The following is a 25696-nucleotide window of genomic DNA, read 5'->3' as shown; positions in this document are numbered from 1 at the left end:
TCATTTAATCCGATACATTTTCCTCTTAAAACCCTTTGCATCTTACGTACAATTATTTCAATGTTTCACTTGAACCTTGCATTCCAATCGCTAAATACGAAAAGCAACCGAGACACTGTCGCGTCCATCGCATTTTTGCAGCTCACGTTTCAAGCGAGTCGTTCCAACACGATCTTCCTTAACCGATTCCGATTTTAATTCACGTTAACAGCCGTAGATTACCGAAACGGGTCGATCATTATCGCGAGTCGTGAGTCCGCGGCGTAACAACTCTTTCACGCGCTTTCTAGCCGCCTGATCGGGAAAAGTGTAAAAAGTTATGGTTCTTCTGTAAATGACCTAAACGGCACGGCGCGTCGATGCGAGAAGCGCAGGGACGCGACGCGCCGGCCACGAAGGGAACCAGCCTGAAAAGTGGAATAAGCCTTTTACAGACGCCGACTCATTACGCGCGGCGAGGTGTTTCGCGCGAACCTGCCATTCCCAGTTCACACGCGGCGATAATGCGCTCGGGAAACTCGTAGCCGATCGAGGAGAAAATCCCTGCCGTACGAACGCCTCAATTATCCTGGCCGGTACGATATATCAAAGTGGTTGGCTTGGAAAATTAGCGAGCTTATCAAGCGTAATCGAGTCTCGATCGCCGTCAGCCTGAACGGCGAGACGTTATGACATTTGTCGGGACGATTGGCGCGAGATTCTAATGGGAGCAGCACCGTTTGACGAGGCGAGGCGCGATGATAAGGCGTAGATAAGCGTGGTCGAGGAACTCGAAGCGGGTTCTGCACGAGCGGCGTGCAGCCAGGTATCATCGTGAATAGGGAGCAATCAGATATCATTAGCGTTTTTACAGGCCGTCACTCGCGGAGGTTCTCCAAGGCCGTTGCAACGTTCCCACGCTCGCAGGTGAACCGATACCTTTCCTACAATTAATAATTTATCGCCCTTAATTCGATGCCATAAATGAACCCGAGAGGAAAAATCTATTGTTCTAGGTATCTGGTTTAATGCTCGCTTTGGCCTTCACTTATATTTCGCTTTATTAACTATGTTAAATCGATACAATCATTCTTTATTTTAACGAAAGTTAATACCACGAAGGGTATCAAGAAAAGTTTTCATCGTCCACGTATAGATCTGGTCGCAGCATCGTTCTTCCATTCAAACGTGCCCTAACATCGTCGAGTTATCGCCGAGTTGGCTCGGGTGTACAAACGCCGCGTGTACGTAGACTTCGTAACGAGTTATCGAATGAGATTCCAATGTTTCCTGGCGGTCGTAGGGTATCGCGTTTAACGGCAATAACGAGGAAATCTTGACGGCGGAGCAAGTCACGACACACGAGGGACGACCTCGGCGTAGCCGCGAACGCGGATAGGCGAAAAATACCTCGGCGAGAAGAGGTATCAAGACGGCGAATTGGTAAAAGACGACGAACCGCGATAGAGTAGAGGCATAGTGGGACTGACACGGGGGGTAACGTGCGCGTAGATCAGCCGTTTTCTCTAATTCTCCATGATTGATGGCGATTGGTAAATTTTTTTTTTCCTTCGACCGGATAGGAAGAGTGGAGTGGCAGGTGATTACCGTTGGTAGACAGGTTGCAAAGCAGCGAACGAAGCCACACGTGCGGATAACACGTCGACCAGTCTCGTCTTTGCTCGTACGGATGTAAACGGATTGACGATCGTTAGTCGGCGAGAAAGGAAGGGGTGGAGGCGAACGGACAGGCAGAATGAGAGGGTTATGGGGAAGGAAGATATTCGATAATGGCGAACGCTTGAGTAAAATATCCCGCTGATGGCTCGCGATTGAGACGTCCGTACGGAGACGAAAGATCTTTCGAAGCTGAGGAACAGGAAACGTAGATTGGGGAAGATCGAGAGGGAACCGGAGATGGAGATTTCTTATACGTAATGCTCGTGTAATTTCGCCTGCGAATCGCGTCTGTCATTGAAATATAATTCATTGATTATTGCTGATTCGAGCAATGCGCGTGGTTGATAGTTGAATCCGAAGATTCTCCACTTTTACAAATATTCATTTTTCCACAGTGGCGGGGGATCTGAAATTGAAATCCTAACGCGTTCTAATTTTCACTGAACGTTCCACAACATCGCGGAAATCGTTCTCGACAGAGGCGTGACCAGCTTCGTACACGGTGCAAGGATCGCGTGCCAGCGTATCGCGAGACTCAACACCGTCAGCCGGCTTAATCGTCCGCCTTTAAATTGGTGTTCACTCGTTAATTGAGACTATCCATTAAAATGGTAATCCACGCGGCGTTGACGCGTCGTTTAATTAATGTCAGTTGAGCGTGGCGTGAAACGTTTACTTTGTCGCGATTTTGTATCAATCGGTACGATACAATTTGAACGCGAACGCTCGTAAGGAGAGTATCGATTGCAACGCGCGTCTCGTAAATATCGTTGGTAAACTTATTTATTTATTTAGCCGAGGTAACTGGTCGTGATCCGCGGGACAGATTTACGAGAAACTTCCTCGACCAGTGGATAATTATTTATAACGGTTATTATTGTAACGCGAGCCGTTATTATTGGGGGACCAGCTTCCGTGGCGGATAATTGTTCGAGCGCAACCGGGTCGATAATTGAAGCTGGACGGAGGTTTGCTTATGACACTGGGTATTTTCTGTTTTAATTGACGTGATATACGAGCCGCATGTTTTATGTATAACTACGTACACCGTATTGAGATATACTTGGCGGATTATTAATATCGTTAAAACGGTGAGTGACGCAGGTTCGTTATAAGCTGACCACCTTTGTATCGGTCGTTTCAATACGATTCGTTCTTTTTATTCTTCTTTCACCGTTCCTTGGCATTTCTTTTCGAGCCGGTGTTCTTTGAAAGGTTCACCTGTGTACGGCACGCAATTACGTAATAATCAAGGCGGTTATAATTACGATGTCGTAACCTTTTATGAGATTACTGTACGCTTCTCTCATGGGCGCAGTTTGAACGCGTGCATTCATCGCTAACGCGCTGGAACATTTCAATCGACTCTACCCATAAATTCTGATAGCCTTCTATACTCGAATGCATCCTCGTCCCGGTCTCGCTTGTACGCGTTATTGATTTATTCGCGAAAAAATTCGCGCCGAGACGAATTAAAATTTTCTTAGCACACCCGTCACGCTCTGCCCCGGGGAGAGAGATACGATCGAGATGAGCAATCGGTGCCAATAACTTCATTGTCGATGAATACGCGCGATTACACGTCAGTCTGAAAGTAAGGGATGACGAATATTGATGCGCCTTGACACGAGTTGAGTCGATTCTTGCGCAATGATCCTCGTTTCGACACCAGTTCCGCTTAACTATCAGCTGACAGTGACCTCCAATGTTTCTATAATCAATTTGCGATTTGTATCATGTTGTTTTTTAAATTGAATACGTAGCCAGAGAAATTTATTTAACGAGGAAATAAGCGGGATTTTTGTGAGCGTTTAATAGAAGCCCGGAAAACGCAGCAGTTCGCCCGAGGGCCGAGCAATTACGTGGTAATTAAAGCCACCGATTGCAGAAGCGAGCTGCAAGTTTGCGGGGCGTGAACCGGTAATTGCGATACCGCTTGCTCGAACCGCGTAAAAATTCCGTAGACAATGGCCACGAGTTAACCCGGAGATCTTAACTCGCGTGCACAGTCGCGCAAATGGAGCCGCGAATGAATAGGATTATCGTCGAGCCGATGTAAGTACATGGATTACCGTTGGAAAAATGCGTTAATACAAACTGGCGTATAAACAGATAATTTCTAAAGAGCTTGCTCGCTCCCTTGAACCACGTACGAGCGCCTTTAATTCATTGGTACTTTTATCAAAAGGAATTAGATAAAATTTCATTCGACTTCGACTCGTTTTCTGGCACCTTTTATTTTCTTCAAAAAGAATCTTTGAATACCGAATTTCATGGAATTATAAATTACAAAATTCTCTTTAAATTATTCGATTATATTAAATTTGTGGTGGCAGTCGTGAACGGCTCCCACGGTATTCAATGTGCTAAAACGTAACATAGTATTTCAACCCCTTTGCACTGATTATCGCTTCTAACCGGTGATTTGCCGAGTGAAAAGGAGTTTGTAGACTTTAGCAAGGAACACGGCGATTCTCGTGACTCCATTTATCGAGGGAAACAGTCTAGAAATAATTATAGGGGATGTCTGATCGGTGGTTTGCGATCGTTGATTTTCCCCCTTCTACTCTTCCCTCTTCCTGTTGCTCGCGCTTATTGCATAAACGTTCACGCAATTATTTATCGATTAATTCGTCGTCTTGTTCAGCGGAGCGCGACTGCGTGCCATATTTTTCACGGTGAACCAATCGTGATTTAACTTGGCTCGAGGAAGAGAAAAATTGAAATGAGCCACCTGAGGCCACGGCGGTCTTAACGGCGCCGTTTCTTGCACGTAATACAGTGGCACAGCGTTAATTAGTACCCTTAGGAAAACGTCTGCTGGACGAAGCGTGCTATTCAACGTTCATTATTCATTTAATGCGAGCCTGTCTCGGTTCGTCTCTTTCTGTCCGGCTAAATTGTTCGACGTCGTAAATGACTTTATACTTGATTAGATTACAGGTGTAACTTTGAAGGCTTTTTCCTTTCCTTTCCGCTGAATCGCATTCGATTCTGCCGAGGCTCGCGCGACGTATACTTTGCCAGGCTATCTAGTGGATTTATCGTCGCGGGTAACGACGATCCGTAACTCGTGAGAGACACCGCGTAATTCCCCGCTCGGCTAGAAGGAATTACACAGCGCCCCGCCCTCGTTTTCCTTGAATTTATTCGCACGGCAGACGAGTATCCTGCACTTGTTGAGCGTCGGCTAAAAATTACCCAGGAACGCTTCTTCAAGGATACCGGTGCAAAATGTTGCAAAGATGAAGAGTCTCCAAATATAGAACTTAGGCACGGAAAGTTCGTTTCCAAATGCATTAGTCCAAGGTTTATCGACCATAAACTTTATCCTAAATGTTCACACCAGTCCCTCGGCAACGATACCCTTCAAACTTTCCCTAACACCGATGCTTTACTGGAAACAAACTCCAAGTTCCGTCGCCTGTTCGAAGGAACTTGAAACCGCGACATCCGTGTCCGCAACGACGTCCGTCAATTACTCAACCCTCGTTCTCTCTCTTGCCGTGAACGACGGTCCATCCGCTTGGTCTAAGGCGTGTTGAGCTCGCATCCGACGTGCGGTTTGCAAACGCGGACGAGTGGATGGCGAGTTCGTCGCGTCGTGCAGCAGCCGTGTACTAGCCGATCGCTGATATCTCAAATAGACACGTTAACGTAGCCTCTGCTATGAGCCTAAGGGCTTCCACCGGGATTACTATATGCGGCTGACGTTCCCGGGTACCTTGTAGTACCCTGTAAAGCCACGCTCAGACGTCCCCCACCGAACCTCCTCTTACCGGACAGCTCTAGCTGCCTGTACTCTCGGTGGTTGTGCGCTTGCAACGTGCTGCTAGCCGACCTACCGTTATCCGGTTAACGAGCTACCACCGCTACATACACCGGCCACACGGTATACCCATTGCGCATGCACGAAATGTAAACGTGGGAACCGGAATTGGTAAGCCAGGGACCGTCGAGAGACCGCCGCATCCTCGGGTGAGAAAGGACGAACCGACTAGGTGGTTGGTCTAACGATGAGACGGACAGCAGAGGCTCGTTGCTGCGATCTCTCGTTTCGCTTCAACCCTCGTGAGACCATTGCTGGATCCTTCAACGTGTTCCAATGGTATTTTTTTATAGAACCCAACAATTTTCAGAATTTGACTTCAAGTATTTTCTTCCATTCCGTTAAAATTATGGAATTAAATAGCCTTTTTTAATTAGTAATGTAATAATTTTAAGCGTAGATATTGTTGTATGGAAGCCATATTTGATTAGCTCGAAGCGAGGGATAATTAAACGTTTTTGCGGATGATGCGTAGCTCAGGATTCCTCGTTTTCTGGATCGTTACCACGTTTCTTTTGCTTCAAACGCACCGTTTCCCATGATCTCTGATAAATTCGTTACCATATCTTATACGCCAGTATTTGCATGAATCCTGAAGCACAGTTATCATGCATGCACGGAGCGTAAACGTGGGAACATCAGGTTCTAACTAGTAATTTAAACGTAAAGTTCGCAAACGCGGATTCGCGTTTTCAGATAGTCCAAACGTTATACAAATTTGAAAAATTCTAGGAAAACAATTTATTTAATTAAGCTTCGAATCTAGACTTCCTCAATCGACTGTACTTCTGATTAATTAATCTTCTATTCTGACTAATTAATCTCCTCTATCATTTGATCTAACGTGAGTATTTTTTTCTGTTTCAGGTGAGTTTTTAACACACCCTACTACTAATGAGCTTGTTATCGCGAAATTCGGTAAGTGTTTGAAAATCTCCATATGAAAATTTTCTCTTTCGTTCTCCATAAATTATATGACGAGGAACGTGTATAAGATAAGGGACGAACGCACCCCGTTCTGTAAGTGGAATGTCCCAGGAACAGAGTCATTTCGATCTTGATGGTATGAGAAAAAAGTCTGATGTTGGTCACGTGCACGTAAATGAACAATGTCCCCGAAAAATTTCAGTTTGTGTCCCGTTTCTTAAATCGCGATAACGTGTCTCGGAACATGTGCATAAATGCTGTCCACGCAAAGGATTCACAGGTGAATTTTTTGCATATGGAGTCAAGAAGGACAGGTACAGGACAGGTATCTCAATTTCCTTAGTCTTTTACGTGAAATGTGTTTATTTTTTAACACTTTGAGGATATATTATTCATCTCGTCAAAAAACGTAGTACGGCACGTATAGATACAATTATTTAACATATTTACGCCGTGGGGGATAAAGACGTGAAAATTATATTTACCCTGAGCTAGTAGTTCAAACAAGAAATTATCTAAGAATTCATAGTGCAATCTCCCTTTCGCCTTTGATCGAAATACCGTAAAAAATCGCGAGGGTCGTTAGAGCAGTTTTCCAGGGTCAGACCCAGAAGTGACATTTGAGTCCTTGTTAAGGATTCTTGTGCGACCTCGTCGTTTATCGGCAACCGATCTCGTTCTTTCCGCCAGTTTCATCGGCTTCACCTGCAGGCGTCCCGTGAATCGCCTCGCAATGCGCCAATCTGTGCATCTTTGTTCGCCCCCGCGGATTAGCGAGCCACGATCCTCGGTTCTGCCTCTGTTCGTTTCACTGTACACCGTATATATACGTTGCGAGAATCTGATAGCAGTTCTACTTATTCTCGCGGATTCGATGCACCGGAAACGATTCACTCGTCGACCACTCTCGGTTCTATTTATTTGCCGAACTTCATTTTGCGTTCTATAGTTTATAAACAAGGAGCACGATCTATCGTCTAAAGTTTTTATTGAATATTGATTTATATACAATATTAATAGTAATCTTACATTTTAACAAATTTCATTGCGTAGTACGTTTCAACAATTTCGTTCTCATAAAGTGATTTCCAAGTTTATTCCAATTTATTCTACATGAAACATCGACATTTACATTCATATCATCATTTTCTTTTTTTAAATATTTATTACGGTATAATTATACATATTTTTATTATTTAAACACATTATTTGTACATTGTTTCATCACTGGAAACATCAAAATTTAAATAAGAACGTGATTAAACTACCCTTTTTTTGTAACGCTTGGTTATAAATAATACAGTATTGCAGAGAGATACCGTTGGCATGGTTAGAAGCGGGGAACCTTCCTCTTCAAAATGGTGTTTAGTTTACGACGATAGGACTTCCGGTTGCTGAGATATTGTCGTGTAAAGTAAAGCGTAATTTTCGCCGATTTACTGTTCTGTCTCGCTCGCACTCGCACTCCATGATCTACCCTAAGCCGGTCACGTGGTCCGCTGGTCAATGAACTGCGCTCAGTCAATGGGCTTTTTTACTATTACTATCGCGCGTACGCATTTCCAGGAAAAAAAGTAGGTCAGGATAATACCGAGAATTTCGGCCGCCCATTCAGCTTTCCCGCGCATTTTGAGCGCTGCGCTTTAAAGTCCTATATCTCGAGAACCAATTGAGATATCGTCTTACAACAAAGTGCATTGTAAAGAGCACAGTTCCACCTATATTCTGAATGTATTTTCAGTTCAGGTTCTTTCTTTTTTTATTATTTTTTCTTTAGCTTCTTGTTTTTTATTGACATTTAGAGGTATGGTAATGGTATAAAGGATAGGATTTTATAATAGGTATTGAATTTAGCATCAATTTCTTACAATGACTGGTGTTTGAGGAAGTAGAGATATTGTTATTAAATTATTATTTAACGATCGTTGGTTTGCTAGAAATGTGGCACAACTAAAAACAGTAAATTTTTCAGTATTTTGTTTGAAATTGGTATGAGATAAAATATACAGTACTATGTATTCTTTATTATACGATACTCTTCGTATATCAGCAATCGAAAGAAAAGATAACACTTCTATTAATTATGTATTTTCTTAGACGTTAAAATGCTAACTAATACTTCTTGTCGCAATAAATTCAAGAAACGAGGAATTCCATTCACAATGCTGCGGTGCGTAGCATCGAAATGAAACGGAAAGATGTGTCTTATTTCAAAACCGTTTCATTCAATCGCTTTTTATCTTCGATCTGCGTTGGCAGAGTGTATTTTCTCTGGTTGAGTATCGTCCGGGAGGGAAGCATTACTTTTACGAAAGCAAAGAACGCGATGTAGATGATATCGTGGCACAGGTATGTCCACGAATACAGCACCAGGTTCGACGGATGCTTTCCTGAAAGCTGCCAGACTACTTTCGTCCACGTCGCGGTCGTTAATACGTCGGTCACATCCGAACAATCGTGTCGATGATTATCGAACGTAACAGGAAAACGCGTAGAATCGAAAAGGAACAAGAAACCCGCATCTACCGCGCACTCTGTGTTTCCCGTTAACGTCATAATAATTCACCCGTCGACAAAGAGTCGTCCTAGCAAGATTTTTGCCCGGCACGAAAGAAACCAGAAGAATTCCGCTTGCTTACGAGCGTGTGCTGGTATACGCGAGATTTCTGCGGTTGTCGCGTACGTCCGAAGCTATCTTTCATCGATGAAAGATCGTCCCCCCGGCTGGATCGTCACCAGTCTACGTTCTGACAACCTGTTTACGATCCGTCCGATATAATTTTGCTATTTATAGTGGGCTGCGTGCTGACGCGATTAATATCTTCGTTTCTTCGGCGTTTCTACCCCGCGGAGAGCAGTTGATAAATGTCGGATTCCGGCATGGAAGTAGAGACGTTCGGCTCGAGTCGCGAAGGAAAATGTTTTCTTCGTGTAAAACGCGTATTTTATCGAAACCTCTGTCCATATGGATAAGTGACGCGATAAAGCTTCGAACGAAGAATGTGATACGTTACTTTTTATAATTTAAGGTAATTTCTTGTTAGAAAGTATTTCACGAAAGAAGAGTCAAAACATTCCAGATTCTTCAGCATTTAAAATCTTTGAAAATAATCGTAAAAAGGGTAAATTTATAGAGGAATGAAAATGTGAGGAAGAAGTGTACAGGTCGCGATCGTATGTCTGATTTCGTAAGACGATAGTCCTTCACTTTTTAATTCTTTCTCGTCATCGCTCTTTGTCCTTTGTTTTTCAACTCATTATCAATCTTACAATAATATTTTGTAATGATCGAAAGTATCTCATCGTAATATTCATAATAATACCTCGTGAAAATTTTGGTACTTGTTTGATTTACTCAACAATCAGCAATGACTGAATAACGATCGACGATCGGTCGTGGCCCGTTCGATGCATCGATAGAAGTCGAGGCCAGATCGTTAGCCTTAACTCGGTGTAGCTGGTGCGCCGATTGGCGGAAGATGTACGGGCAACAAATGAATAACAAGCCTAAGACGAGGAAGAAGAAGAAGTGGAAGGGTTCCTCGTGTAAGACTTATCGATTGCGAGAAGAGAACGATCGAGAGTCGAGCGGATCGCGTTTGGGAAGATATCGGGAGGTGGTATCGGCAGCCGAGACCATATGCACCCGAGAAATAACGGTCAAGATCAGACTACTAGCTTCTCTCGTCGAGGTTCGAGGGTTCGGCTTCGATTCCGTGATACTGACAAACATATTGCCTTATAGCGGCCGGAACAAATGGCAATATATTGCGCGCGGTTCGCGCTAGCACGGATCCCTTCGGTAGGTTCGTTCCCATAGTAGATGTAGAAGAGGAAGAAGAAGAAGAAGAAGAAGAAGAAGCGACACAGGCCTCTACTCTCCCACGCGGTGGCTCGTACGCTCGTTCCGCTATGGAGTTCTGTAGATCAACGAGTTCGAGGGTCGGTTTGTTTGATGCCCCACGTTCCAATTATTCATTCGAAACACCTGTGCTTCAGTATATTTATATAAATATCTGATACCAAGAATCCCCGATGCCACTTTGAATTGAATAGAAAACTGATAAATTCACAGGAGTATCATTTCCGGCATTTATTAACAATTTAATGACCGTTTATTTTATATGAAATCAATAGCGATTGTAATTTTCTTATACGAATAATTCTATCGCTAATGTCTTCGACTAATTCAATGAAATTCACTCGAAAATCTGTCGGAACTGACCGGATGCAAAATGAAGAGAATCAAAAAAAAAAAGAATAGAAAGCATGGTTAGGTTGGTAGGATATCGGTGCAGTATAGACGGGTAAGAGGATTTATGGAGGGCAGATGGTGCAGCTACTGAAGTAGCCGATCGTAGGGAAGCCTCCGGCCGATCGAGGAGGACGGTAGGCGAGCAAAAGGGTTGTGGAAGGGAAGGAGAGGTCGCTAGAGAGAGAGACGAAGAGTGTGCACGAAGATGTTATCTCTCCGCTGGGGCGGAACATCGAGGGTGGTGGATGGAGCGCGGTAGTTTATACTTACTCGCACTTACTTTACTAGCTGCTAGGCCGTACGAGATACGACGATACCATCTGACGTACGAGCCCCGGCCGCGTTATAAAGACGTGACGATCCGTGATAACGAGGCATAAGAAACGACGGATTATTAATTTCGCGTTACTGCCGCACGTGTGATGATCGCCAAGTACTTCTGTATCTCCACAGTCGCGTTACCGGATGATCGGTTCGTGTACTTACAAGCAATTTATCAGTGGATATTTATTACGCGAAATCAAATTATAAGCAGTATAAACGAGGAAATATTTTGTCATCCAAAAAGCAAAATTTAATTTTTCAATCTCTTCTTCTGATAATACTTTTCCTTGTTATATCTAGTTAAAAAATTTCAAAAGGAAATAGTGATAGTTACAAAATTGTATACTAATATAATTACTTTAGGTGAGTAAGCAGAAATTGATTTGGTTGTTCAAACTTTCACTTCGCACTTCAGTCTTTCTAAAATGAAATTGAACTACAACGTCGATATAGAAAATAGCAAAGATAAGAAACAGATTACTAGAAAAGTGGTGTTAATTATCGTCGTGATATGCCAGAAAGTATCAAATTATTTTCCTAGAAGGTGCGAATCCCACGATAGATAAAGTAACCCATGAAAGCTTGAGAAACGACCATCGCGAAATCATTGAGCAACGTTAAGAATTCACCGGCAAAGTTAATCTGGACATGATCTCATAGTGAACGCATTGTTGCCGGTAATTAGACACTGAAAAATCAACGAGCAGAAAAACAATCGTACCTGTTTTCTTGATTCGCGACCCATTTCTAAGCTTACCCTTATCGGTGGAGAAATAATTCGATTCGATGTATCGCGCGTTCGATGCTCGATAACGAACGTAGGTGTGCACAGGTAGCACGCAATCGGGAACGAGGTGTCGTCTGTGTCCACGGGATCGCTAATAAATCTCGTCTGTTTGCTATCAGCGTTTGCACAATGGGCAACGAACGGAATCACCGTAACTTTCCCATAACTCGAGTCACCCACGTGCATTACTTAATTCATAACACCGTTGTCGTTCGAACGTTCTACATAACAGGTCGTAATAAAAAGTGTATTCGTTTGTACTCCACTATTGTAATTTCCCATAACGTTCTAGGTTCTCTACGAAGATTAAATCGTTTCTTCGAATCATTTTTAAAATACACCATTTTTCAATTAACAGAACTCTCCAATTATGAAGCAACGCGTATAGATACGAGAGTTTCAACTTTTTTTTTTCTCACACGAATTTCGTAACGAAATATTTCTTTGCTCTCACTTACGACTAATTTAAGCAGAACCAATTGCACCGGTATTATTGAAACCAATCTGCATTAATCATCCGAGTAACGCAACACGAGTGTCACTCTTGCGCTAATTTACATCTGTCGCTGTCTTTTTATATTACACACAAAATTACCAACGCGTCTATTTCAATTTCCCCTCGTCACAGTGAAAAGAATCACTGTCGCGTTAACGACTCGCTTTCGTGCAACAAAATAAAGAAAAAAAAAAAGGAGTTACAACAAGCAGCGAGGGTAACAGTTACACGTGGAGTTCCTTCAATTTTCTCCGGTTGCTGAAGGAAATGATCGCGTCAAACAAATTGCTTGGATATTGCAGAAATATCCTGCACGCAACACGTGCTCGTTCACGGTGTTCTCCGGTCGCTTGTAAAAATCCCATCACGTTAACGACTCGTAGAGATGCGATTCTTTGGTCATCGATAAGAGGCCGATTCTCGCCACTTTATTGCCAGTAAAGTGAACGTTTCAACGTACCAGCTGCACGGTTACCCGAAACACGAGCAATAACACATTTAATGCTAATTATGCCCATTGCCGGCGCGATTGCTTCATACATCGATACGATTAACCATATCGGCTTCGCGTATGACTCTGCTTTCAACCGGTTACCAGTTTGACGAAATCGAGCTCCGTCCAAGGCGATTGTATAACGACGGACCGGTCGCGAAATAAACGAGCTGGCCCGCGAGGAAATGGAAAGCTATCTAACGCGACAGAAAACGATTCACTTGAATTAACTTTATTTGATCCATCGGTAATTTAATAATTAATTAAAATTAATATTGTGCGTTAAATTGAGGGAAAAAAGTAGAAGGAAGCGAAGGTATATTAATTCATTCAACCAAGAACTGATTACATCGAAAGATCTTTTAATAGATTTCCGGTCGGTTAAGTGTTAATGACGACTAGACGACCTGATAGAAGATGAATTAAAATGAGCAGTTAAATTTACCGTGACAGAATAAGATAGCTCTGGCGTTAGTAACGAGGTTAGAATAAAACTTTAATTGCCATGTTAAGCTCGCCGAGATTTCCATCAGACAGATTTTATTATTTATATCAAATCTAATCTACGATTCTAGCGATACTTGCTTCTAATACTATGCTTTCACCAATTTAACATCGAATATTTCCCATGTGTCGTGACAACAGAATACGTTGACAGTGGAGAAAATAATGAATTATGCGTCGAAGGATTGGAGTTCGATAGGTTGCAACGTGCACGCGCTGCACCTCGAGATTAATCTGTCACAGAGCACCGTTCTCTTCCTGTCGGTCGTTTGATAGATCTACGTCGAACCACACCTGATTTATACGCTGATGTGACAACGGGACGGAATGTAGAGAAAATACTGGTTGTTGAAGAAGGTAGACACATCGAGAACAATGTGTGATCGATTTAATTAGATGCAGGACACGCGGCATGATTTTTTTTTAAAGGCACCTCCGTTGATTCAGCGTCTGAATTTAATTTTATTAGACATATATATGGGTTAACGTTTGAAAGGAAGTGCTAATAGGAAGTTTCTCCGTTTGACTTGGAGGAATTGACGTAGGTCATTACTCGTGGACCGGGCAAAAGCAGTGTCAGCTTAAGAGAGACGACACATCGTGCAAACGAGGCGTGGGACGTGACGTGTGGGTGACGTACGTGCGAACCAGGACACGGCTCCGTGTCACCAGGTATTCAGATTGTTCTGTTACCAATAACGAGGGCTCGCGTTGAAAAGCAGAGCGACGTCATGTACGCGTGACAAATTACCCTCACCGACTCACTAATCCCGTTTTCTTCACATCACTATTAGATCTCAGTCATTCGAGGAATTACGAAATCGACTATCGCGCTTAAATCGGTCATTGCGTTGTACAATTCGATTTAATTGCGCTCAGAAACGGGTTATTTTACTGAGAAAAATGATTTCGTTTGTGCGATGAAACATGTGCCGATTATCGGCTCTATATCTTTCAGAAGAAGAATTGAAAATTTTATTCAATATATCACTAGACTTTCTCCAACATTTTCAGGCATCATTAACCCAGATATACTCGAATCATCTTTTTTTTTTAAATAATGTCATTTTTGCCTCTATTTAGAGTCTAAATGGAACGTATTAATTAAATTTTTGTGCAATCATCTTTCTAAAAGGATGATAGACGTATCTGGGTTAACGAAGGTCAAATTCAATTCAATTTTCGAATGAACAATTAATTCTTTGCATTCCAAGTGTACCCTCCAGGCACGAGTATTGTGTGGTATTTTTATTCATATACATTTTGAAGGCATTTAGAAATGATTGTACCAGCTGAAGTCACTCTTCACAGAGAAGTAATTATTTAATTTCATATGTTAACAATGCTTATTCGAATAACTCAATTATCGTCACCTGATCAGTCATCTCAATCTTTCAATCGACTTTCGCCTCGTCATCATCGAACGAATCGGTGCAGTCGTGTTAATGCTTGTACACGATCGATGTGTCGACGTGCACGGAGAACGGAACGATCGAATTAGAAAGAAATGAAAAAGAAAAAAAAGTGGAGCAAATTGCACGGCGCGAAACGCACAATGACACACCTCTCTGCGTCGATAAAACTCGTTGCAGCGATGATAATACGCGCCGACATGGAGACATTGGACTTCGGTGCCGAGCCCTTACCTGGCATTCATAAATAAATTTTAATGAACTGCCCTCGAAACACGAGCACGCCGTGCCTTTTGTCCTGTTCGCAACACCGTGAATTCGTTGAACGAGCCACGTTTTTCATGCGTATACGCGAGAACACGTACGCTCCATTGAGTAATCGAACAGGAACGACGTTGTCATTAAAATGAACGATGTATGAAATTTTAATGAGGAACCTGACCGAGTTTTACACTAGATTTACACTACAAATAACGTCTCCAGCTAGTGGTTTGCTTACAGAAAATTCTTGCGCAAATAATTACTATTTTTTATCGTATTTAACAATTCTACGGTATGACACGTCCATGGTAACAAAGTATTCGTAAAGATACGATCTTAAAAAATTCATCATCGTTTCCCATGATGAACAAGAATCAACGGTTTTACCAGCTGTTCGGAATAAGAATTTTCCAAAGATCTAGTAGCAGAGGTACATAGAGATTATTTTCTTCGGCTGATGAATCGTGGCGTTTAATACCAGCACGTGTGTGAGCTGTAAACGAGCCTGACGCATTCGCCTTGACCTCGACATAAGATATTATGCCTATCTATGGTCGTGCAACGACTCGCCACGAAACGAACCTTTGATTTATACGAAAGCCCTGCTTGTGTGGAAGCTAGATACCGAGTATCCTTATAAAAAGGTGCGAATTTTTAGCGTCTGCTTATAGAAGGAATGATTGCTGGCTCTCTTGATTGTAGCTCTATACGCCTATCTCGATAACATGAACCTACCTACTTGGTACCTGTTTCTTTGAACCCTTCTTTATTTTATACAAATTGCAATGGCTCTTCAAATTTTTATACCGAGCATATTTTAAGTTGGAATTTTAATAATTCATCATTTGTTGCGTTGATCAATGGCACTTAAAGTATTAACCCTTTAACTGCTGACAATGAGTACTTTAGGTTTAAAGGTTTTGTGTGTACGAAATAAGAATCAAATCAATAACACATCATTTTTTTCTCAATTTATTTTTCATTTTTTTTTTCCATTGCTTTATCACATTATTATAATCTGATAACAGATGATGTGCAATTAATAACATGTATCGATTACTTTTATTTGGACGCATATGTACGTTCATAGCAATCAAAGGGTTAAACAAAATCAATTGAATCCAGAGGGAAATTTTTCACAATGATACAGTTTAGAAAAAGAGTTATTCTAAGGATATATGTTTGTTTTTGCTATTCAACGTTAAAGACACCCATGGGATCAGTGATGGGCGTTCGAGATTCCCTCGGCGCGATTCGACCTCGGCTTCGAGGCGTTCGCACGAGTGAGTCGTAAAACTTTCTCACCGAGCGCGGTGCGCGCAAAGTAAAGCGGCGTGCTCTCAAGGATCCCGCGAGCGGGAAGAATCACCACGTGAGAGAAAGAGCAGTCGTCAGCAGGATGTAGCTGGATCTTCGTAGCGCGAAGAAGGATCCATGCCGGGAGGAGCGTCGTCGAGATATTTAGCGGCGATCGGAAACAACAAGCTGCCGTCTAATCACCGATCGACTACCGTGGCGGTCCCTGGAACCCTTGCGGAGCCCATCGTGAGCGTGTGAGCGTGCACCGCGACTGAATCACGCTAACTAGCGGCCAGAACGATCGGTCCACGGACCACACAGCGGTTAACGCTTGCTACACAAAGATTTAACTTGCACGGAGAATCCTGTTGCTGCTCGTCACACGGTTTCCTAAGCGTGTCTCGCCGGGGACAGGATAATACTACGGCTAACCGGGTCAATTGTGAATTTATATTTAAGATTTCGAACTACCTTGGATTAACGAGTACACGACTTCGTCGAAGGTGTTTTCTTTGGATTTCTTGATATATCGGTACTGAGAAATATTATTTTATATCTGGCTCTGATTTTTCCATTGATCCTTCAAATGAATAATCATTAGTCGCTGAAGTTTAAGAATCAATGACAAATTGGAGAACTGGAAATTTGACTTGTAAAGATCTATACTCCAGAAACCGTGGGAAAGGAGGTATCGCACATTTTTTTCCTTCAGTATTTAATTACGTTTTGTATGCTGGATATAATGACTTGACAATTTAATGACTCCAATAAATTGAAGACGACAGTCCGCGGCGATAATGAGAACAGTAATTAATTAATTTTCTAAATTGTATCATTAATTAAAACCATCAAACCATCGGATTGCACGTTCAATTTTTTCTCTTCTGTTAAATCGACCGATTCTTAATATTTCAAATCGTTAAAGTAGAAATTATGAGAAGATAAAGAAATGGTTGATCAAATTGCTCCTCAACTGTGACGAACCGGTAAAACTGTTCGGGTCATTAACAAACTTTTTCTCATGAAAAAGAGAACGAGTTACTGATTGGCTCCTCTAAGAAAAATAAATGAATGCAGGGATTGATATATAATAACAATAAAAATACTCAACAAAAACAGTATAGACTATGTAGTCCGAGGCTATATATGAAGATATTATGTAAAGAAGAATCGATTTACATCGGGATTGTCTCGATAGAGAGGAGTATCGATCTGGCAGAATCTATAGAACGACGAACGTGTCGGAAAGGGTGCACTCGTGCGCGACAACAATACAGCTTATCACTACGCATCGTATCTCGACGAACAGGTAACAGATAGCGGATCGATCTGGTCGCGTTCACCGACCTTTCGCGATTCCACGGACGTCTCTGCTTGTTATCGAAAGATTGTCACGCCGGTAGATTCCTATCGGAGTCGTACTTCACAGACGACGCTGGTTCTCGTTGCACCTGCAACTAGCTGTCGAAGGAAACTCGCGTTAAATCGACGCGATAAATCGAACGATTCGATGTTTCCACTTTCCTGTCGACCACCACCTAATAGGGAAATAAAGCAACCTCGAGGAACTGGCTGTCGCGATGGCAAGTGGAATATGACGTCGTTAAGTCAGACATGTTTCGGTGATGGTGTTGTTGAAATACAAGAAATCAATGTGGTAAATATAGAAATAAAGTACACAGGATAAAAGGAGCTATCATAAGTGATAGAAAATTTATTCGATCAATTTCTGAAATATTTTGTACATTGAATTAATTGCAAGCATTGGTCCTTGCAGAAGCACCTGAGAAATTATTGTCCACTTCTTTTTCACCAGTCAGAACAAAGTGCTGTTAGAAAAGAAAAAAAAGTGCAATCGTCGCCATCGGCAAGGAACGCGCTGAGTCGCTTGCGTAACTCATTGTAATTGCTCATTGTACAGCAATTTACACGATTGTACAGCGGGCCCCAATATCGTAGGCTGTATCATAGCGCGGCGAACAGAGCTTACCTTGGCGCGCGGTACATTCCCTTATCGGCAAATCGCCGGCTAATCATCATCAATCACTATCTGGTGTATCGACTGCGTGTACTCGCATGCGTCTCTCTCGATAGCTACGCAAGTCCGTGGTCCGGTTGTTTGCGCACCGGACACGATGGAGGGAGTCGAGGTACTTTTACGTTTCTCGAGGCCCCGATCGACTAGACATTATCGCTTTTACTTGCATCGGGCTTAGCCTTCCGCTATGGTCATTTTAGTAAAAGATCGATCGAACCAACTTTTTCCCTAGCGGCGACCCGACGCTGGGTTCACGGCCTCCCGGTGACCGCTGACGTCGCGATGTCTCCGCTTCCCTTTTTTTCTTTTTATTTCTATCTTGCTTCACGGAGACGTTTACGGCGCTTTCCTTAATTAACGACGACCAATGCTCGCATAAATATTCTAGAAACGTGCGGGATACTTCCCTGCCTCGCGATCATACGACGTGTAATTATCGTTCCCTGTCGCATACTGATGTTTAAGTAAAGAATACTTATCATTGATTCAGTTTTGATCGTTCTATTTAGATGAAATAATTGACAGAGTTAAATTTTTCTGCTATTTTTCTTGAATTGTTAAATTTGGTAATGGATTCTTCTGAATGTATATGGTTAGAATGGTCATGATACTGTTTTGCAGAGCAATAAATTGGCGATTCAACTGTTGGTCGATTCCTTGAACTTCGTCCTCTGGAATCTCATTAGCGAGGCGTTGAAAGCTTCTCGATGCTTCGGGGCACATTAACGATTCCTCGATCCGGTCGCGACCGGCCGTATGAATATTCCTTTCGGCGACAACGAGTTTCTTTTGGTTGGTTCACCTGAACCGTTCGTCTTCGTCACCGGTCCCGAGGACAAACAGTACTTCATCATTAGGCGAAGTATAGGTGTACCGGTTTTTATCCTTTGCCCTCTGTTTCTTCTTCCTCTCCTTTGTTCTCGTTGTCACGACCCGTGAAAACTGTACAGTCTCTTCCATTTTCGTCTTTCCGCGAACCAAGCAGGAACACTGTTACATTTAGATCGCCCTGGTTATTAACGAGCAGCGTATGGAAAGTAATCGATGGGACACCGTGGAACGGTGAGTGGAGGACTTGAATCGGTGGCGACAGGAGTACAAGGAGGATCTCAAAGGATCCGCTTCCGTCGAACTCTCTAATTGCTCGGACTCGTGAATTAGCATCGGCAATAAACTCAGCCAGGTACGGTGCGCCGGTAGTAGGACGTAAAGGTGACTGTAAAGGTTCATTAGTCACCGTACACTGTGTAACCGAGGTATACCTCTGCTCGTACGGCTTCCAGCGACCATTCGTCCCGTGTCTCGCCAAGGATATACACGTTACTCTACTATGGATTCGTTTGCTCTGCGACGGAACGAAAGACAAACCTTGGAAATACATTTCTAACCACCTTAATCCTTCCGTTCTTCAGAAAATCTTAGTCTGAACGAAGGCACTTATTTTTTATATTAAATTTAATACGCAATTGACAATTCTCGGTGAGCGGTGAGCACTGAAAGTTTTCAGTAATAAATTTTAATATTTTTATAGTAATACTAGGTATATTCGCTTATGTGGTCGTTCTTTTAAAAGACTCTTCAGCTCGTAAAAAGCTGGTCGAGTACTCGAGAAGAGGACATTTACAACGATCACTTAATACACGCTTCGGTAATTGCTAGAAAGTTGTTCGCGTTTCAAGGAGGAATAAATAACGCTGCCGGGAGACGGAAAGTTTGGTCGTTAGATGACAGGTGTTTCAAAGGTAATCTGGCGAGATCGGGGCTGTTTGGTGGGGTCGAAAGGTGAGCGTTGGGAGGCAAACGATGCCTCGTAGTTACGCTGCTCTATGTTCGGCCAGCTCGTAGGTTCGTTGGCATCGTTCGTCCTGCTCGTTACGGTTACTACCGTGAGATCCGTCGACTTCATCACGCTATGGACATTAGTGTGTCCTCGTAATTCTGCGAACGGACAGCCAGGCCACGGGAGAAACTTCGTCTCGAGTCGGTTATCACTGTCGACGTGATTCGTTAGAAACGATGCTCGTTAGAGGCATTTCCCTCTCTGTTTCCTTCTACCTATCTCCTCTGATGAGTTTCATTTAGACGAGGATACGCGTGGAAATAATTAAAGGATCATCAGCTAGGATGAGTTGATCGTTCGGAGAGTTACTCGATAATTTAACTAAAAGCAAACAGCTAATGTTCAAGTTTCTTTCTGTCCGACTGATTGAACTTTCATCAAACTCCTAATGCATCAATTTATAGACAAGATACATCTTCAGTTTATTATTGGGTACAACAAATGGAAAGCTTAAATTGAAAAATGAAACGACGCGAACCGTGGTTGATTTCTGGCAATCAACCTGTTAATATTCTTCCATTTATTAACCGTCCACAAAATTTATTACATCCCGAAAGCTTTGCACGTCAAATAAGCGATGTCCAACGGACCGTATATGTAGTTACAGAAAATGTGCATTTCGTTCTCGTCGAATTGCAGTACCTTAATCTGTCAAAAAACTGACCGAACGTGTACTAAGGGCGTTCACCCGGCGGAAACATCAGCACTTTCACGGGCTGAAATTTTCGCCGGTCGACGTAATTAGCCGCGAAGTGACGAGTTCCTGATTCGCAGTTACCTCTCGGCCACGGTTCGGCATCCATCAACGTCGCCGTTCCCGGGCATCGGGCACGGGAATGCAAGAGGAATCGGTGTCCATCGATAATAACCATCCCACGATCGGCACCGACGTGAAAAGGTCTCTTTTACCGCTAATAACGTCTTATTAGCACGGCCACGGTGACATATGAAGGATGACCGTAATAAGGCCCTTTACGTTTTAACGTGACAAATTGCGATTGCGCATGCTGCCAGTCGAATGTCCGCCTGTTCAACCGGCAGACAGTCCTCGTTCGAGCTTCCAGCGTGGCGAAACCAGTACCCTGTTCCGTTTAGAACACCTTCCACGACCACCGTTAACCCATATCGCCTACGTCCTACCCGGCACGCTATTTTACCGATGCGACAACCGATAGGAATTAGCCGCAGTGACACCGTGTTAATCGTTCCATTGTGCTGGCCAGTCACGCCGCTTACACGCTTGATTAATACGATCTTGGTGGGAAGACAGGAAAAGCGCTGTTTATTCAGATATCGATGGTTCATTATTCTCATTGCTAAACGTAAGAAAAGAAATCTTTAGAATTAAAATATAATTGAGTAAAAAGAATTTGGATTATTTAAGTGAACAACACTCAAGTAGTTTCAAGCAAAACTTCCGTAACCAGATAATTTTACAGAGGTTACATTCGTGGTTCGTTTACACGGCGTGAAGTTACGTTGCGAGTGTCCAAGAGAGGCGAGCAAAGAGTCATTTGTCTCATTAACCGTAATTATTTTCCACGTGTTCCGCTACAGAGCGACCATCAATCTCGAGAATGGACTGCACGCGACGCGTCGCGTCCCGGTTGCCACGACGCCGTGAATGGTTCATTAGAATACCGTACGGAAAAGCGTCGAAAAAACAGGCAACTGTGTATCTCGCGAAGGTATCTCAATGTATCTGATCGAACTTGACGATTATACGATAATAGTTCATTGAAAACGCAGGTGTTCGATGCAATAACCGGAGATGCCTCGTCCTGTTGCGACAGATAAGTTCCTGCTTAAGCAACGATTTTTCGTAATAAAGGACGTTTGCGTTCGAGATGTCAGAAGGAAAGGATTAGAATAAAATAAAACTCATTGGAACGCGTACACGCAGATACGGGAATCGGTAGTAAATATAAACAAGTTGCATAACTGACGCTTTCTCACGAATGCGTTTAGATAATTGCTGTCGGCTTATATAAGTATCCCAAGGAAATTTTTGAATAATTGCCTGACCGGCGACCGATGGAATTTCATAAACGTTTCCTCGCTATCTAATTTAATTAAACAGGCAGACTCGATCGTCAGTCGATGATGTGCGTTATTTACGAGCATTCGAAGCATGCGCCGAGGAATTCGTAGCATAAACAACATAAATTATGAACGCTCTTACCATTAATCATTTAACATCATAAAGAAAGAATATTTTTCTCCCGATTATTATTTTGATCAAGTGTCAGACGTTATTTTCCACGGGAAAATGTAATATCCGGTACAGTGGCAGTGTAAAGTCCACGGTAACGAAGGGGTTAACGAGCGCTGCGTTGATTCAGCTTGAAATGGGAAAAGGGTATCGCAATAAATTGCCCTCCCTTAAATTCCGTGGAACGCTAAACGAAGCGGAGTGTGTTATTACCTGCGGAACGATCCATTGCCAGTTCGCGACACTCGAATTTATACGACCGCAGCAGGTGGAACGAAGTTACCGCAACGAGCGTTCAGGTATCGGTTTCAGGGTCGCGATTGCTCGTTGCACAAGTTGGACCACCGTGCGTTAATTTTTCACCTCGTTTCCATTATAATCTGAAAAAAGATTCGAATATTAAGGAGCTTAGTTGGAAATCGTTAGATGCAATAACAAAAGGAACGTAATAACGTTGTCCATGTCGATGGACACATACACACAGGTAATTACCATCATTATCCGCTATCACGAAGTGTCAAATGCATCCAGCGTAAGAATTAATGCCGCTTTGACGAGTAATTCCTATTCCCCGCGACGGAACTCTCGGCCCATTGGCACCGCCGGTAATTACGTATTATTTATTACGCCCGGCAGACTTTACAATCAAGGTTTCTTGCAGTTTTAACGCGTGATTTTCAGTAACGGTACCGACTGGCTGGCAGGTCGCGAAGAAGCGACTTTCCTAGCGTGTGGGACCTTGTGCCTCGTAATTAAACCACGGAGAAAAATAGCCGTACAACGTCACTGCGTAACTGTAAACGAATTGCGAGCGATCGTGAATAAAGCGGTAAGAGGATTCCTTGAAATTTACGACGAGCGCGTTTCCCGGTTTTGTCTATTCAGAAAAGGGTCATTGAACGAGAAGGATAGAAAGTAAAAGAAAAAAAAACGTGAAAACGTTTAGTGGAAATTAGGGTTTCTTACGATACTTTGCAAATAAATTTAAGAAAAAATCATTTTCCTCGCCCGTTCGTCATTTGCCTTCAGCAGTTGCTTACGATCGCCCGATACACAGGGCGATTTGAGATCTGTCTAACTCGAAGACGCGTCCAGCTGTGAATACGAAGCGTTTGCTTGTATCAACGCATCAAGCCACAGCGGAGTATCATCAGGATGGTTGCTGAAGCATATTCTCCCACATATATAATTCTGTATCTCGAAGACGTCCGGTACATAAATTTTCCCTTCCGCGGGGCGTTCGCGAGCTTCAGCAACGAGCCGTGAAATGACCGTTTGACGAAACCCGGTGCGTCCAGTGACGTCGTACGAATTAATGGTCACGGCACGTCGATTACTACTAAACGCCGCGAAAGTTCGTATCCGCCGTGGAGATCGTCAAACGAAACAAATGACCGAGCCGTAAAGCGAACGGTACCTATGGAAGGCTCCAGCAGCGCGATCAGCGTGAGATACGAACTTCCAGGAGTCGTTTCCCTTACATCGTTATCATTTTTCCCCCATTAGGATTGATGTATCAAAGCTGCTTTCAGCTTGTCTAATATTCGTAAGATATGTAACTCGTTAGGACGGCTGGACATGGTAAATGCTCGCAATTACCGATTTCATGCTACCGTTAATACATCATAAAATGTGTAATATCCCGGTAAAACCGCAATCACGCGGCACGCAGTGTGTTACACGCGTTGCAATAAATAAGCGGCGAGAATTCCGCGCTACGAACGTTTTTGATCCACAATAGCTGAGTTTCTATTATGATGGAAAAGCGATCGAGAGAACGATTGCGACGATAATGGCCGATCGTTAGTATCAAAACGATTACGCGAAATCCTGATGCTTAATGATCGTTCGATCGATAGTAAATCGTTTCACTAAAGTTTGAACTTTCGAGATGAAAAACAGGGATCTTCTATTATTTTCATCTAACAGAAGTTGCTACCGTTCAGCTTGCCATTTAATAAAAAAATTGCTCGTTAACTCGTGTAAAATTTACAGTTATGATTCTTCAAGGAGCTAATTGCCTGCCTCACTGACCTCTTCGAAGATATAAACCTTCGCATCGACCGCTGAAAAAGAATTACAAAGTTTCATCGAAAGATATCCAATTAGCATGAGCAATTAGCGAACGGAGTCGACGACCTTGCAATAAAACCAAAGTAACCAAGCTTTCTTCTGATTGACGAACGAGTTAAAAAGTCGGGGAATTAAATCAGTAGAAGAAGAGAGATCGAAAGGTTCCCGACTTTCTCCCTTTTAACTGGAGCAGTAAAATGAAAATCGATCGGCGTGCATTAAGGCAAATTGTCTCGATAAAAAGCATCACTTATCGGAGTTATTTTCAATTCGCTAGGTTATCAGGCCTGGGTAACGACATTAAAACTCGATAAGGCGAACGTGTCCTGGCTAATTACCAATCTAGCCTGAGGAAGATGATTCGAATTACTCGGCCAGACGTGGCCCGGCCGTCATTAATGGCTAATTATCATTCGATCATGCATCGAGACGGTACTAGCGCATCTTCCAGCTGGGACACATCGAGAAATTTACGTCGCATTGCTACCTCTTTTCTTCGATAATTGCTAACCGGCCACGTCCAGCAGCTGCTTTCATTGTGCGTATACCTGGTATCTACGAGCGCTCGTAAAAATGAAAAATATCCTTTTCACAGAGCCATCCGGCCGGATAATACAGCTTCTTGTTCTTTTGTCCCGTGGCACAACGATAACCCTCGTATTCTTTAGAAATCCTGTCAAAATTGATTTACTTGCAATGTTACTCTTTGGAAATAGAAAATTTCTAACCAATTGTGAAATTGGTCGAAAGAATTAACGTCGAAATTTAACACCACTTGGATTATTTATTCGTTGCGATTGAAATCTATATTTTTGACATACGGAAGATGTTGAATCGCAGTCATCGTAATCATCGGAAACTTCCGCGCGGTTCGATGATGTTCGAAGCACGAGCTGCTTTCGTGTGGTATATACTTGGCCACGAAAATAAAGGAATAAAAGAGAAATGTCATCGAACGAGCGGGATAAGAAGCCGTATAAGGCAGTGGCGGGTGTTGTAAATGTAAATGGCGGTGGCCACCGCCCTGTAAGGCCACGTGCCTGTCATCGAGACTACTCATTTTGTCCCTTCCCTGTGCTTTAGCTTTCTCGCTCGTTCGTTCTCCTTTTTTCTCCTGGCCGCCTATCTTTCGAGAAGAAAACCTTCTAAAGGATTACTTGCCCTCGGACGACCATCGATCTCTCGCGACTGAAGGAAGAGTAAATTGACTTTCCGTCGAGCTCTCGGTACGGTCGCCGGCGTCGTTCGAATAGATCCTTGCCCCCTTTTACAGCGAACGAGCGGAGT

At 43.0% G+C, this 25696-nt stretch overlaps 1 protein-coding gene across 3 annotated transcripts in view; it reads left to right on the top strand.

Moving 5' to 3' along the window:
• LOC117605659 (uncharacterized) overlaps nucleotides 1-25696 on the top strand; it is a 240116-nt gene that overhangs the window by 150479 nt on the left and 63941 nt on the right. For 2 of the 3 annotated variants that reach the window (XR_013063443.1, XM_034327219.2), the window contains exon 5: nucleotides 6356-6406. The exons of the other annotated variant lie outside the window; for it this stretch is intronic. Coding sequence is in view for 1 of the 2 variants with exons in the window: in XM_034327219.2 (XP_034183110.1) it covers nucleotides 6356-6406 (51 nt within the window). In the remaining variant the exon portion in view is untranslated. The remainder of the gene's footprint in view (nucleotides 1-6355; nucleotides 6407-25696) is intronic. 3 annotated transcript variants of the gene reach the window in all.

Source organism: Osmia lignaria, chromosome 14 (assembly GCF_051020975.1).
Source record: "Osmia lignaria lignaria isolate PbOS001 chromosome 14, iyOsmLign1, whole genome shotgun sequence".
Taxonomy (NCBI): domain Eukaryota; kingdom Metazoa; phylum Arthropoda; class Insecta; order Hymenoptera; family Megachilidae; genus Osmia; species Osmia lignaria.
Note: the sequence above shows the minus strand (reverse complement) of the source record. Positions and strands in the feature narration are given on the sequence as shown.